Source organism: Hippocampus comes, unplaced genomic scaffold (genome assembly GCF_001891065.2).
Source record: "Hippocampus comes isolate QL1 unplaced genomic scaffold, H_comes_QL1_v1.1 scaffold21, whole genome shotgun sequence".
Classification (NCBI taxonomy): domain Eukaryota; kingdom Metazoa; phylum Chordata; class Actinopteri; order Syngnathiformes; family Syngnathidae; genus Hippocampus; species Hippocampus comes.
Genome location: NW_017805745.1, coordinates 1,653,039 through 1,664,860, shown reverse-complemented (window position 1 = coordinate 1,664,860; position 11,822 = coordinate 1,653,039). Strand labels below are relative to the sequence as shown.

At 46.2% G+C, this 11,822-nt stretch overlaps 1 protein-coding gene across 1 annotated transcript; it reads left to right on the top strand.

Annotated features, from left to right (window-relative positions):
- Window positions 1-528: 528 nt before the first annotated feature.
- On the top strand, window positions 529-11,071 carry znf507 (zinc finger protein 507). The gene is given in 12 exon segments (XM_019884610.1): window positions 529-649; window positions 2,394-2,966; window positions 3,621-4,099; window positions 4,400-4,750; window positions 5,100-5,202; window positions 5,204-5,451; window positions 5,801-6,215; window positions 6,952-7,072; window positions 7,168-7,276; window positions 8,275-8,379; window positions 8,457-8,591; window positions 9,293-11,071. Coding segments are annotated over 11 exon segments (2,988 nt in total). The 5' UTR covers window positions 529-649; window positions 2,394-2,396; the 3' UTR covers window positions 9,645-11,071.
- Window positions 11,072-11,822: the final 751 nt, after the last annotated feature.

Here is an 11,822-nt window from a genome sequence, read left to right as displayed (position 1 = left end):
CCCCCCCACACACACACACACACACACACGTACGCCTACATACACGCGCACACACGTGCACACGCACACGCACACACACGCACACTCGCGTATAAAAAATCTTTTCAGTCAACATTACCGAAGTTGCATTTATAATTTCTATATTATGATGAGTATGATTGCTATTTTTGAATATTTAGCTGCGTTCAATCTCGTCCCCCCCACACACACACACACACACACACGTACGCCTACATACACGCGCACACACGTGCACACGCACACGCACACACACGCACACTCGCGTATAAAAAATCTTTTCAGTCAACATTACCGAAGTTGCATTTATAATTTCTATATTATGATGAGTATGATTGCTATTTTTGAATATTTAGCTGCGTTCAATCTCGTTGAAAAGAATATGGGTTTGTATTTTGCAAATTGCATCGAAAGGCAGCATCCGCGGTTTCCTGGACCGCCAGCCAGTCCAATCACCAAGCCGCTTTTTGGTCACCTGACCGCAAACTCTGAGTCACGTGACCCAGGCTCCATTCTCGCCATTTTGCAATGTGAGCGACCGAGGCGACTTTTTTTTTCTTTTTTTAATGACTGGCAAATAAAACTAACGCGAGCACTTGCATGCTTGGAGGACAAAGAGCGCGGCGACTCGGTGAGTATTTAATTTCATTCACAAGTCTCAGTGTAGTAATATGTTGGTTACCCATTAACCGCAGATGAAAAGTCATGCTTTTCCGGCGGGTTTTTACACGCTTATGTACTGGGTTAGCCTCCGCGCTAACTGATGCTAACGTGGCCAAACTTGATGTTTCACCTTTGACGCTTTTGTTTTGAAACTAACACGCTCTCTCGCCATTTAGCACCACCACAGACGTGTCGGCCTGTTAGGTTACTCAACGTTTGGATGTGTTTTAACTCGAATTCCACAAATGGAAATGAAACAAGGTGACATATTTTTAGATACGGCCGAACAGGTGCTCGCTGGAGGCTGTCCGGGCCTGGCGTTTCCCAAAGAAGTACTCAAATTGAGCCTTAAAAAGCTTCCAAACGCGCGCAACTTTCATATTACAAATTCGTGAATGGCTGAGGGTGTTCCAATTCTGTATTCCACACGCGTGAGTAACTCCGCAAAGCAGAAGTGGTGAGAAAAGAGGAAGGCGATTGGTAAAGAGAAAGTGAAGGATTCGAGAAAGATGAAAGGAAAGGACGTGCGGTCATTTCCCCTTCCAATAGCGACGTCAACAAAAGCACGTGTGTATGTGTCTTTTCCAAGTCACACTTGTCATCACGCTCCCCCTTTGCAAGATGAAAAGAGCATTCCAAATCGGTTGGGCCAATGCACAGATTTGACACTGACACAATTTCATTGCACCAAACAAGCACGGCAAAAGTATTAAAACCAAAATAATGATTTACTCGAAAAGTTAGTTTACTCGGTTTGAAATCTGGGCCTGTTTTGTTGAGCGCAAAGCTATTATTACATGATGTAAACATTACGCCTCAAGCTGGAAAACAACCAAAAGTAGACAGAGATGTGGCTTGAGCAGGCAAAGTCATCATTGATTGACATAGGCACAATAAAGTCACGAGCGACGACGCTGCTAAGTCATCATTGATTGACATAGGCACAATAAAGTCATGAGCGATGCTGCCGCACAGCATCACTCCAGTGGAACATCAGTGGCTTTTTTTTTTTTACATGACGTTTGTCATTCACTCCATGAACTGCATCATCTTTTCTCATGATCGCATGACATGGGAGGCCTTTGCATGAATCGGTACCCAAGAAGTAACTTTCAGTTTCAAAAACGCCGGCGAGTACATCACTCCCTCTCGTGTGATACTGCTTCGTTGTTTGGTTTTGTTTCATAATCAAACAATAAACACAATAATCCATTCATACTTAGTAATTGGACAAAAAATGATGTAGCTGTCCACTTTAATGCAAAATAGAGTTTTATTCAGTTAATTATTGCACTTATCGACTCTACAAAAATATTCAATCCCATCTGCTGGGATCTGTTAGTCATTACAGTGGTTTACAAGCCTGAATTTCACGGACAAGCTGGGCGAGACCCTCTTCCACATCTTACCTTTTTCTTCAGACCAACATGAAGAATATATGCGTTGGTGGCAGTAAACAGTCAGATTCCCGTTGACAAACATCACCATCCGTGGCAGTGGAATCAAGTTAATTTCCAATCGTGGATTTCTGCAGTTGGCAGCGCCCTTCATGAAGGAAATACCGTGACGCTGCAAAACAACAGGGCAGAAGAGCCTGTCCACGTTTTGAAACTAGATCGGCTTTGATATGAATACGATTTAAGCATTTGTAAGAGAAAGAGCTTTTGCACTTCACTTGGACACTTTTGTGGATGACATGTGTCTCACGTCAGGACATGGAGGACATCAACAGTGTCGCAGTCCTCATCGCCGCCGCTGCCGCTTCCTCATCCACGCCTTCGTCGGAGCCCCACGAGCAGCAGCGCATCGCCGACGCCTCCAAGCGCAAGCCGGACACCGACTCTCTCATCCAGGTCATTGAGAAGCTGAGTAAAATCGTGGAGAAGCGACCCCAGCGCCGCTGCACCCTGACGGGACACAAGAGGTTCCAGCCGAGAGCAGAAGGAGACTCGCCTCACAAGAAGCTGAGTGTGGCGCTCGTGGATGGAGACCTCAACAACAACAACAACAACGCGAACGACCGTGGCGAGCTCAAGCCTGCGGTCACGTGCTACCAATGCAGCCTGTGCCCCTACCTGTCACCCACGCTTCCGCTGCTCAAGGAGCACCTGAAGCAGCACAATGAGCACAACCAGGACCTCATCCTCATGTGCTCAGAGTGCTGCTTCAGCTCCCGAGACCAAGCGCAGCTGGAGGAGCACGTCAGGATGCACCTGGACAACAGCGCCGACGCCATGGAATGTGAACATGGACCCGGGAGGGATGCTGAACCGGTGGACTCAGAGGTATGGCGATAACTTTTACTTTGCGATAGTACTAATGATGTCAACCGTTTGGGTTCCTGTACATTGAGCCTCTGACAACTACAGCGGGCTCAACCCGTTGACTCCGATGACTGCCAGAGCGTCGCCTGCTTGGGTATGAAGGTCCTTATGACGTGTTTATTTTGCTACCGTTTGTTCAATAAAACGATGGGAAGTCTGCCGGTGGCCGGCCGTGTGAGTCCTTGACCACTTGTGGGGACGTTCCAAATGGAGCTCCGAGACTAATATTGATGACGTTCCAAATGGAGCTCCGACACTAATATTGATAAAGAGGATGTGCTGTTGTAGGCCATTAGTTCATACTGCTTTGCACTACACGCACTGCACTTTATGTTCTTTTTTTTTTATTTTTTTTTTTTATGTAAAATGATCCCAGACTTCGGACATTATTGATGTATTCTTGTGTCATGACTCGTTGCCATTTCCGCATCGTATTTCTCACGTGACTCAGTCGTCTGTGTCGACCTTGGACCACTGTTGTGCTAAACTTGCTAAGCTATCCTTCACAAATCTCTCTCCTGCAATATGACCCAAGTGGAGTTGTCCCAATCTTGCTCTCAGTGACACAATTGTGCTCCCGAACGTTACCAATGTTTGCTCTGCTCTGCTCGCCAGTGTGTGGGTGACGGCGAGCAGCATCAGCAGCGGCAGAAGAAGAAAAAGAAGTGGTACATTTACGAGGAGTACGGCTTGTACCGTTGCCTGATCTGCAGCTACGTGTGCAGCCAGCAGCGTATGCTCAAGACGCACGCCTGGAAGCACGCCGGACTCCTCGACTGCTCCTATCCCGTTTTCGAAGAAGAGGAGGAGGAGGTGGAAGAGACGGGAGCTACCTCAGTCGTCGTAGCGTCCGCCAGTCAAGAGGCGGAGTCCCAGACCGTCTCAACCGCCTTCAAACTGTGCGTGCCGCTTCGAGACTGCAGATCGAGTCCGCCCCACCTCGCCAAAGAGGAGCCGGGCGAGTTCGCTCTCAAGGATTTGAGTCCCGAAGAATCTGAGACAGAGTTGCACGTTGCCACGGAGACAGAGGTGGAGGCCGAGACGGCGTCTGTGGCTGACAGCCTGCTGACGTCAGCACAGAAGATCATCAACAGGTAAAACCCATGCTGCCAGACACTCGCGCTGACATCACATGGCAACCCACCAGGCCCCGCCTCATCAAGGCACAGGCACGTAAACGGACGCAGCAAAATATGTCGTTTTGTACACCTTTTATGCCTACAATTAATGTTTTTCTTTTTTCAACGGCCTTATTTCAATGTATCGAGTGTTCGCCTCGGCTGCCGATAACAGTCACCGATACTTATGGCGCTCTCTTTTAGCCATTTTACTTTCACACACTAAATTCGCGTTCCGCTGCTGATTCCGTTCTATGTTAACGTGTGATCCAATAGCGACCCCAAAAGCGCCGGACACATCAACGTGATCGTGGAGCGTCTGCCGTCCGCCGAGGGCGCCGCCATGGCCGCTGCGCCGCTGCTGCTCGACCCAGAGGCGGACGCCGGCCAAAGCTTATTGGATGTCAAAGAAGAGAAGGAGCACGCGCGAGGCGGCGACCCCCCTCCAGACGAGAACGTTCCACCGGCCGGACGCAAGAGGACGCACTCGGAATCGCTTCGTCTTCACTCGTTGGCTGCTGAGGTCCTGGTCGCCATGCCCATGAGGACCCATGAGCTCAGACCCGAGGCGGCGTCCGTGATGGAGCATCACGAAGATGTGGACGGGGACCCAGGGTTCCTTCGCAAGTATGAATTTTCTTTTTATCCGTTTCAAGGTCTGGAAAACAGAGTTCCTACATGTTTGGAGAATAAAAAGTGAAACTTAAAAACCAAAAATGAAAATCAATCATACAAGATCAAAGATCATACAAGATCGTTTGATCTTGTATGAGAAGTAAAGACATTTTTGAAATCAGCATGAAAAAAATGCATCGGCAAATGAAAGTTTGCTGTTGACAATTTGAGCCAGTCCAAACCCTGGTACTGCAATGAAAGACCAATCAACCTCAAAAAATTCTGGGGGAAATTCTCGGTTGGTTTTACAACAAATGACGGTGCAGAAAAAGAAGCCATTTTTGACATTTGAAATGTGTAGGACTCCCGAAGGCACCGCCGCCACCAACGCCGGCATCAGCTCGTCTCTGCTCACCGTCATCGAGCGTCTTCGCGAGCGCTCGGACCAGAACGCCTCGGACGAGGGACGCCGGCCAAAGCTTATTGGATGTCAAAGAAGAGAAGGAGCACGCGCGAGGCGGCGACCCCCCTCCAGACGAGAACGTTCCACCGGCCGGACGCAAGAGGACGCACTCGGAATCGCTTCGTCTTCACTCGTTGGCTGCTGAGGTCCTGGTCGCCATGCCCATGAGGACCCATGAGCTCAGACCCGAGGCGGCGTCCGTGATGGAGCATCACGAAGATGTGGACGGGGACCCAGGGTTCCTTCGCAAGTATGAATTTTCTTTTTATCCGTTTCAAGGTCTGGAAAACAGAGTTCCTACATGTTTGGAGAATAAAAAGTGAAACTTAAAAACCAAAAATGAAAATCAATCATACAAGATCAAAGATCATACAAGATCGTTTGATCTTGTATGAGAAGTAAAGACATTTTTGAAATCAGCATGAAAAAAATGCATCGGCAAATGAAAGTTTGCTGTTGACAATTTGAGCCAGTCCAAACCCTGGTACTGCAATGAAAGACCAATCAACCTCAAAAAATTCTGGGGGAAATTCTCGGTTGGTTTTACAACAAATGACGGTGCAGAAAAAGAAGCCATTTTTGACATTTGAAATGTGTAGGACTCCCGAAGGCACCGCCGCCACCAACGCCGGCATCAGCTCGTCTCTGCTCACCGTCATCGAGCGTCTTCGCGAGCGCTCGGACCAGAACGCCTCGGACGAGGACATCCTCAAGGAGCTGCAGGACAACGCCAACGCCGCCCCGGAATGCCCGGGGGCGCCTCCGGACGGGAGCCTGGTGGACTACGAGGCCGGCAGCGAGCGGCCGTATCGCTGCCGCCTGTGTCGCTACAGCAGCGGCAACAAGGGCTACATCAAGCAGCACCTGCGCGTGCACCGCCAGAGGCAGCCGTACCAGTGTCCCATCTGCGAGCACATCGCCGCCGACAGCAAGGATCTGGAGACGCACATGATCCACCACTGCAAGAGCAGGACGTACCAGTGCAAGACGTGCTCGCAAGCCTTCCACTACAAGGTCAGCAACGTGCTCGTACAACTTCCAGATTTGCCAACAACACGATTAAACGAGCCTTCGTTGCATATTCTAATATTTTATCGGCGCCGAGCACCAGGCATGACAAACACTTTCGTTACTCCCGCCAAAATGGACTTTATTCCCATCATATTACAGACTTCAAAAATATATCTTTCTTGTACAAGTGACCCCTTAAAAAAATCGCAGGCGAGCGTTTGGCGTCTCCTTTCGGCAACTGGCAGCTTGACGCGGCGCCAAATATTTGAATCGGTCACGTTATTTCCCATGTCTCGTTGGCGTGCACGAAGCCTCATACGTCATCAGCACGTGATCGCCGAGATTTGATCCGAGCTTTTGATACGCTGTTCTAAGAGGTCTGTCTCACGCAGCCGACGCGGGCTCCGGAGTCTCCGTAACAAACCCATCACTCTTTGAATATGTTTGCACCTTACAACACACTGGCACACATCTTCCACACTCACGACACGACTGACTGGACCGATTCTTCACATGCGGATGTTCTTTACTTAACATTGCCACTGAACTTCATATACCATTAGGTTACATTCGATATTTCGTATTTTCGCATGGACACGGTGTGTTTTCACGACCTGTTTTATCACCCAAGGTCGCAACGGGATCATCTGAAAGTGTCGAGCACGGGACTGGGAGAGCTCGCTTGAACAACACGGACTAAAATTCTCCATGTTTCCGTGTTTGTGTTTTGGTGTTTCAGAGTCAGTTGAGAAGTCACGAGAGGGATCATCACAGCTTCGTCGGCGTTGACGCACCAGCGCTGGCGGCCGTGGATGAAACGGTCGCCGCGCCCGAGGAAGCGGAACGCGCCCCGGATGAAGGTGAGAAACTCTGATCCGGGGTCAGTTGGAGAACTGTCTGTTGAACTGGCCACGGACTTTGCGTAGGTCTGTGATGATCATCTTCTCGTTCACAGAAGGCGCTCTTCAGAAGACGTTTAAGTGCGACGCGTGCAACTACACCAGTGCCACCTATGTGGGAGTCAGGAACCACAGACGCATACACAACTCGGACAAACCTTACCGGTGAGGCTTATACTGCAAAAAAAAAAAAAAAAGATATTTAAAAAAAAAAATGGGGGTTATGTCAACCGTAAAGCGGCTGAAGTTGACAACACCAATAAAGTCACTACGTTTGATCAGAAATTCATCAATTGTCGAAATAAAAGCACAGAGTGATGTAGAGCAGCTTGGTTTAACATTTGCATCTTGATACTTTTGCACGTTTGAAGGTAAAATCTGGCCAATACTCCATGTTTATATTTTGACACTTGGAAGCACAAACTGAAAAAGTCATTATATTAAAGTAAGCAATACGGTGTCTCATTCCCCCCCTCACAAAAAAAGTGGTGTTCCACAGAGTTTCGTTCTGTAACCCACGTTTACTTATCAGGTATTATATGTTTTTTTTTTTTCTATTTGTGCATGTAATTTGGCAGACGCTTGTCCGAGACCCTTGCTGCTCTCTACAAATCCGCTAGGTGGCAGTAGAGCACTATAGAAGCTCTATTCTCTGTGCTTTTGGTGCAGGGAGCTCAAATGTGGCGCTTGAATCCAAACCAAGCCCAAGGTTGCATTTTCTCTGCGCTGTTTGCGTCTGGAAAATGTTTGTTTATTCTGGGTCAAAGCATGTGAAAGTGGAGTTTGAAGAGGTTCAAGAGCAGGAGAAAACTGTTTTTTCAATGCACTTTGTGTACTCGGCAGGTGCACCCTGAACTTCCTTTTCAGGCGTTTGTGTGCTCTGCGTTATTAGACGGCATTTTGCACACGCTGTTGGATTAACTTGTCACAACACCAACATTGGTGGAATGGAAAAAAAAATCTAAATGCTATGACAGGTAAAAGGTGAAATACTGAAAAGGAAATATGCAAATACACCAAGGCAGATTTTTTTTTTTTTTTAACTTAAAGCAGGACAGTGTCTTTGTAAAGTGGCGCGTTCAACAACAGTTGGTCGTTGTGATGTGGCACTTTTGGTAAAGTCAGTAGATGTAATGGTGGTACTTGACACTTTTTGTGTGCAGGTGCTGCAACTGTGACTTTGCCACCACCAACATGAACAGTTTGAAGAGTCACATGAGGAGGCACCCTCAGGAGCATCAGGCTGTGCAGTTCCTCGAGCAGTACAGGTGAGACCCAAGGCCCGCTGCCAGACTCTTCTCAAGCTCGAAGCCGGCGTATCACATCCACTTTTGCCGGCGGTCAGGTGCTCGCTTTGCGGCTACGTGTGCAGCCACCCGCCCTCCCTCAAGTCGCACATGTGGAAGCACGCCGGAGACCAGAACTACAACTACGAGCAGGTCAACAAGGCCATCAACGAGGCCATCTCGCAGAGCAGCCGGTAAGCACACAACGCAAGACTTACTCTTGCCAGTTAGTCGCGATCACAGCCAACTTGTAGCTTGGAAATAAAAAAAAAAAATACAAATGATGCACAAACGTGGCTGCAAGGTAACACGCTAGGTGAGCTTCACTTTGGTGAACCAAAGAAGCTTCAAACAAGCCAACCCGTAATCTATGAAAATGTGGCACTGTCAGTGTGAAGTAAAAATATTTTGACCGGCAAAGACATTCAAACGTACTCACAGACTAAATGCTACAAAAATAGCATTTTCCACTCGAACAATCGACAGTTGCACATTTGGTCATATGTGATATTTTCATGTATGATAACCAATCCGTTGCACAATATAAACAGAATGACTGGAAGTGATTAAAAAAAAAAAAAAAGACCACAGCACCAAATAAGCACATATTTTATGCAGCGGCCGTTTTTTTTTTTTTTTTTTAAATTTAATAGCTTTTTATATGAAAATGGCAAACAATGCAAACCTTTTTTTTTTTTGGGAGGCAACTTCCTTTCATTGTCACAGGACATGCTATTTTTGGTCTTGCAAGATAACTCAAAAACGTCTGGCATTGAATGATAACCTGGTACTCATGATAACCGCTAAACTCGCCTGATCGAAATAAACACAAGTCGAAAGAATCCACCGAACGTTTCGAAACGGGCCCATTTGTGAGCCTTCCGTATTCAATCAGAGCTCCTGTGTCGGCGCCGACGGGACCGGAATCTCTGACGGCGTGCTCGCAGGAGAACGCCAAAGTCCCCGCAGAACCACCTCTGGAACCTCCCTCCGCGCTCCCCAAATCCAGCCCGGACCCCTCGGCCCCGACCCCGCAAAGGAGCTCAGCGGTCCCGCCCCAGCCGCACGGTGGCGGCGTGGAGTACTGCATGCTGCTCTTCTGCTGCTGCATCTGCGGCCTGGAATCGACCAGTAAGGAGCGGCTGATGGAACACATGAAGGAGCACGAGGGTGACCTCATCAGCATCATACTCAACAGTAAGGACGCGCACAAACACGCGCAGGCAGGCGCGGCGAACCCCGAATGACCCCCAGGAATGACTAGAATATTTCACACGCTCACTTACCTCAGTGGTCACGCTTATCCTGTCACTCGTCTGTCAACCAGCTCCGCTGTCCTGTCAACAACAAAGGTTGCCGTTTTTATAGCAATAGTATGCCGTAGAATGCATGCTAGACCTCCGCCAAAGGCCAGCCAAGCACAATTTGGATCACATTCCATTTTTTTCTTAGATGACACACATTTATTTTTCTCATGTTTGTTTTTTTCCCTCATTTAAAATGGAGTGAAGTTTTAATTTCAACGAAGCTAACTCCTACGACGAAAACAAAGACAGTAGAACGAAGGACGGGCAGTGTATTCAGAAAATTGCGAAACGAGTCAGTGAAGTGAGCATGCATGAGAATTCTTGAATGGCGCCACATAGTTGATGCCGCTCGTTTGTCCTTTTTTGCTCCACGAAGTTCCGTCTTGTTTTTGTACACGCAATAGTCAGAAATTTTTTTTCCAAGAAAATCATTTTAAAAAAAAATACTGTTCCCTGTCCTCGAAAGTAGTGACACCTCCAAATGACAAATCTGACCACCACCTCCCCAAAATTGTCAAAATATTATTATTTTTTTTTCTTTAAAAAGGCTAATCTACTAATTTGTTTTATCGCTTCTTATCAAGAATGTCCTGGAAAAAACTGACCGCAATAACGTAACTACAGGCGGGATAATTGATCATTGATAGTTCATGAAATCGAATAATATTGCACGGCTATGACGTTTTCCTCAAAAAGTCTATTCTCAAAACTGCTTCCAAAGCCGCCAGTTCTCAAATGTGACTGATTTTGCCTTTTTTTTTCCACAATTCAAACGAAACTTCCTTGGCGGAGGTAACACAAAAAGGACACAAAATCTGTCTCCAGTGGTGTGGTGCTAGAGCGCTGGTCCAAGTTGATACCTCGTACAAACAAAAACCATGCTGGTGCAAGGCAGCTCGGGTTTTTTTTTTTTTTTTTTTAAATAGCTACTGTCATATTTAATGTTTATTTAATAAAATAATGTGTTGAAACTCGATCACGGCTTGAGTTCAGACGTATTTATCTGTTTGTGCGCATGTTTTTATCACGACACTTTGAAAAGAAAAAGTGGATTATTGATTGAATTTGTTCGCTGTATATGTTCAAAACATAAGTTTTGTTTTTGTGAGGAAGGGGGAAAAGGGACGAACAGAGGGAATCTGCTTTTTCATTTTCCCAGAATGGTGCCTAAAAAACATGTACAGTGTCAACTTCATTTTTTAAAACTATGTATGCATATATATTGCCCCAACATGTATGTTCTATTTTTGTATGTAATCTTTTTGTTCACTCTTTTAAAAGACTTTTTAGCTCCAAGGCAAAGAAAAAAACTGCTGTTCCCGCCAACACGAACACAGGTGACAATAAAATGTCAAGACGCAACATCACTGTGTGAATGTTTAACTTGAATGCAACACACATAAACATGACGTGATTTTTCATTTTATTTTATGTTGGCAATGTTTTTCTTGCTGTTGTGCGAATGATGACTTTGGGTGGACCGAGCACTTTTCAAACGCAATCAGGTCGAACGATTTTAACCACTTTGCATAGGTTATAGTTTATGTGCTTTATTTTGCTGCTCTTTGACATTCAGGTGATATTTTTTATTTTGTCAGTCATCTTTCATTCATACTCTTTGGTGCCACTGTGACACAAAATGGAATTTGCCCACTCCAGTTCTCTTAATTCAATATTTTGAGAAAACGGAAACTATGATTTTAATATTAATAGGTCGGAATTTGCCTCATTTGTTTGACCAGTCTATAGACAGAAATGTGTTTAACTTTTTTGATTTTTTTTTAAATCAAGCTACCAATATAACTTGACTTTAACCATATAACAATTGACTGAGCTTTACCTGTAGAAAACCTCGCTTCAGTCCCCTTCCTCGAAAGGACTTCCTTTGCACAAACCTTTTGTGCTTTTCAAAAAGGTACATGTAATCCCATTTTTCAAACATGACGTCTGTACAAGCGAGTGTGCTTTTCATGTCATTGCAGGATCACATTTTCCACGTAAACCTCTTAAGAGAATGTCAGCATGGAGATGACAAGGAGGAAATAACTGAAATGAGGCAAGATTACTGACTCAGCTCTCTTAAAGCAGCTTTTCGACTCTTTTACTTAATCCGCAAAT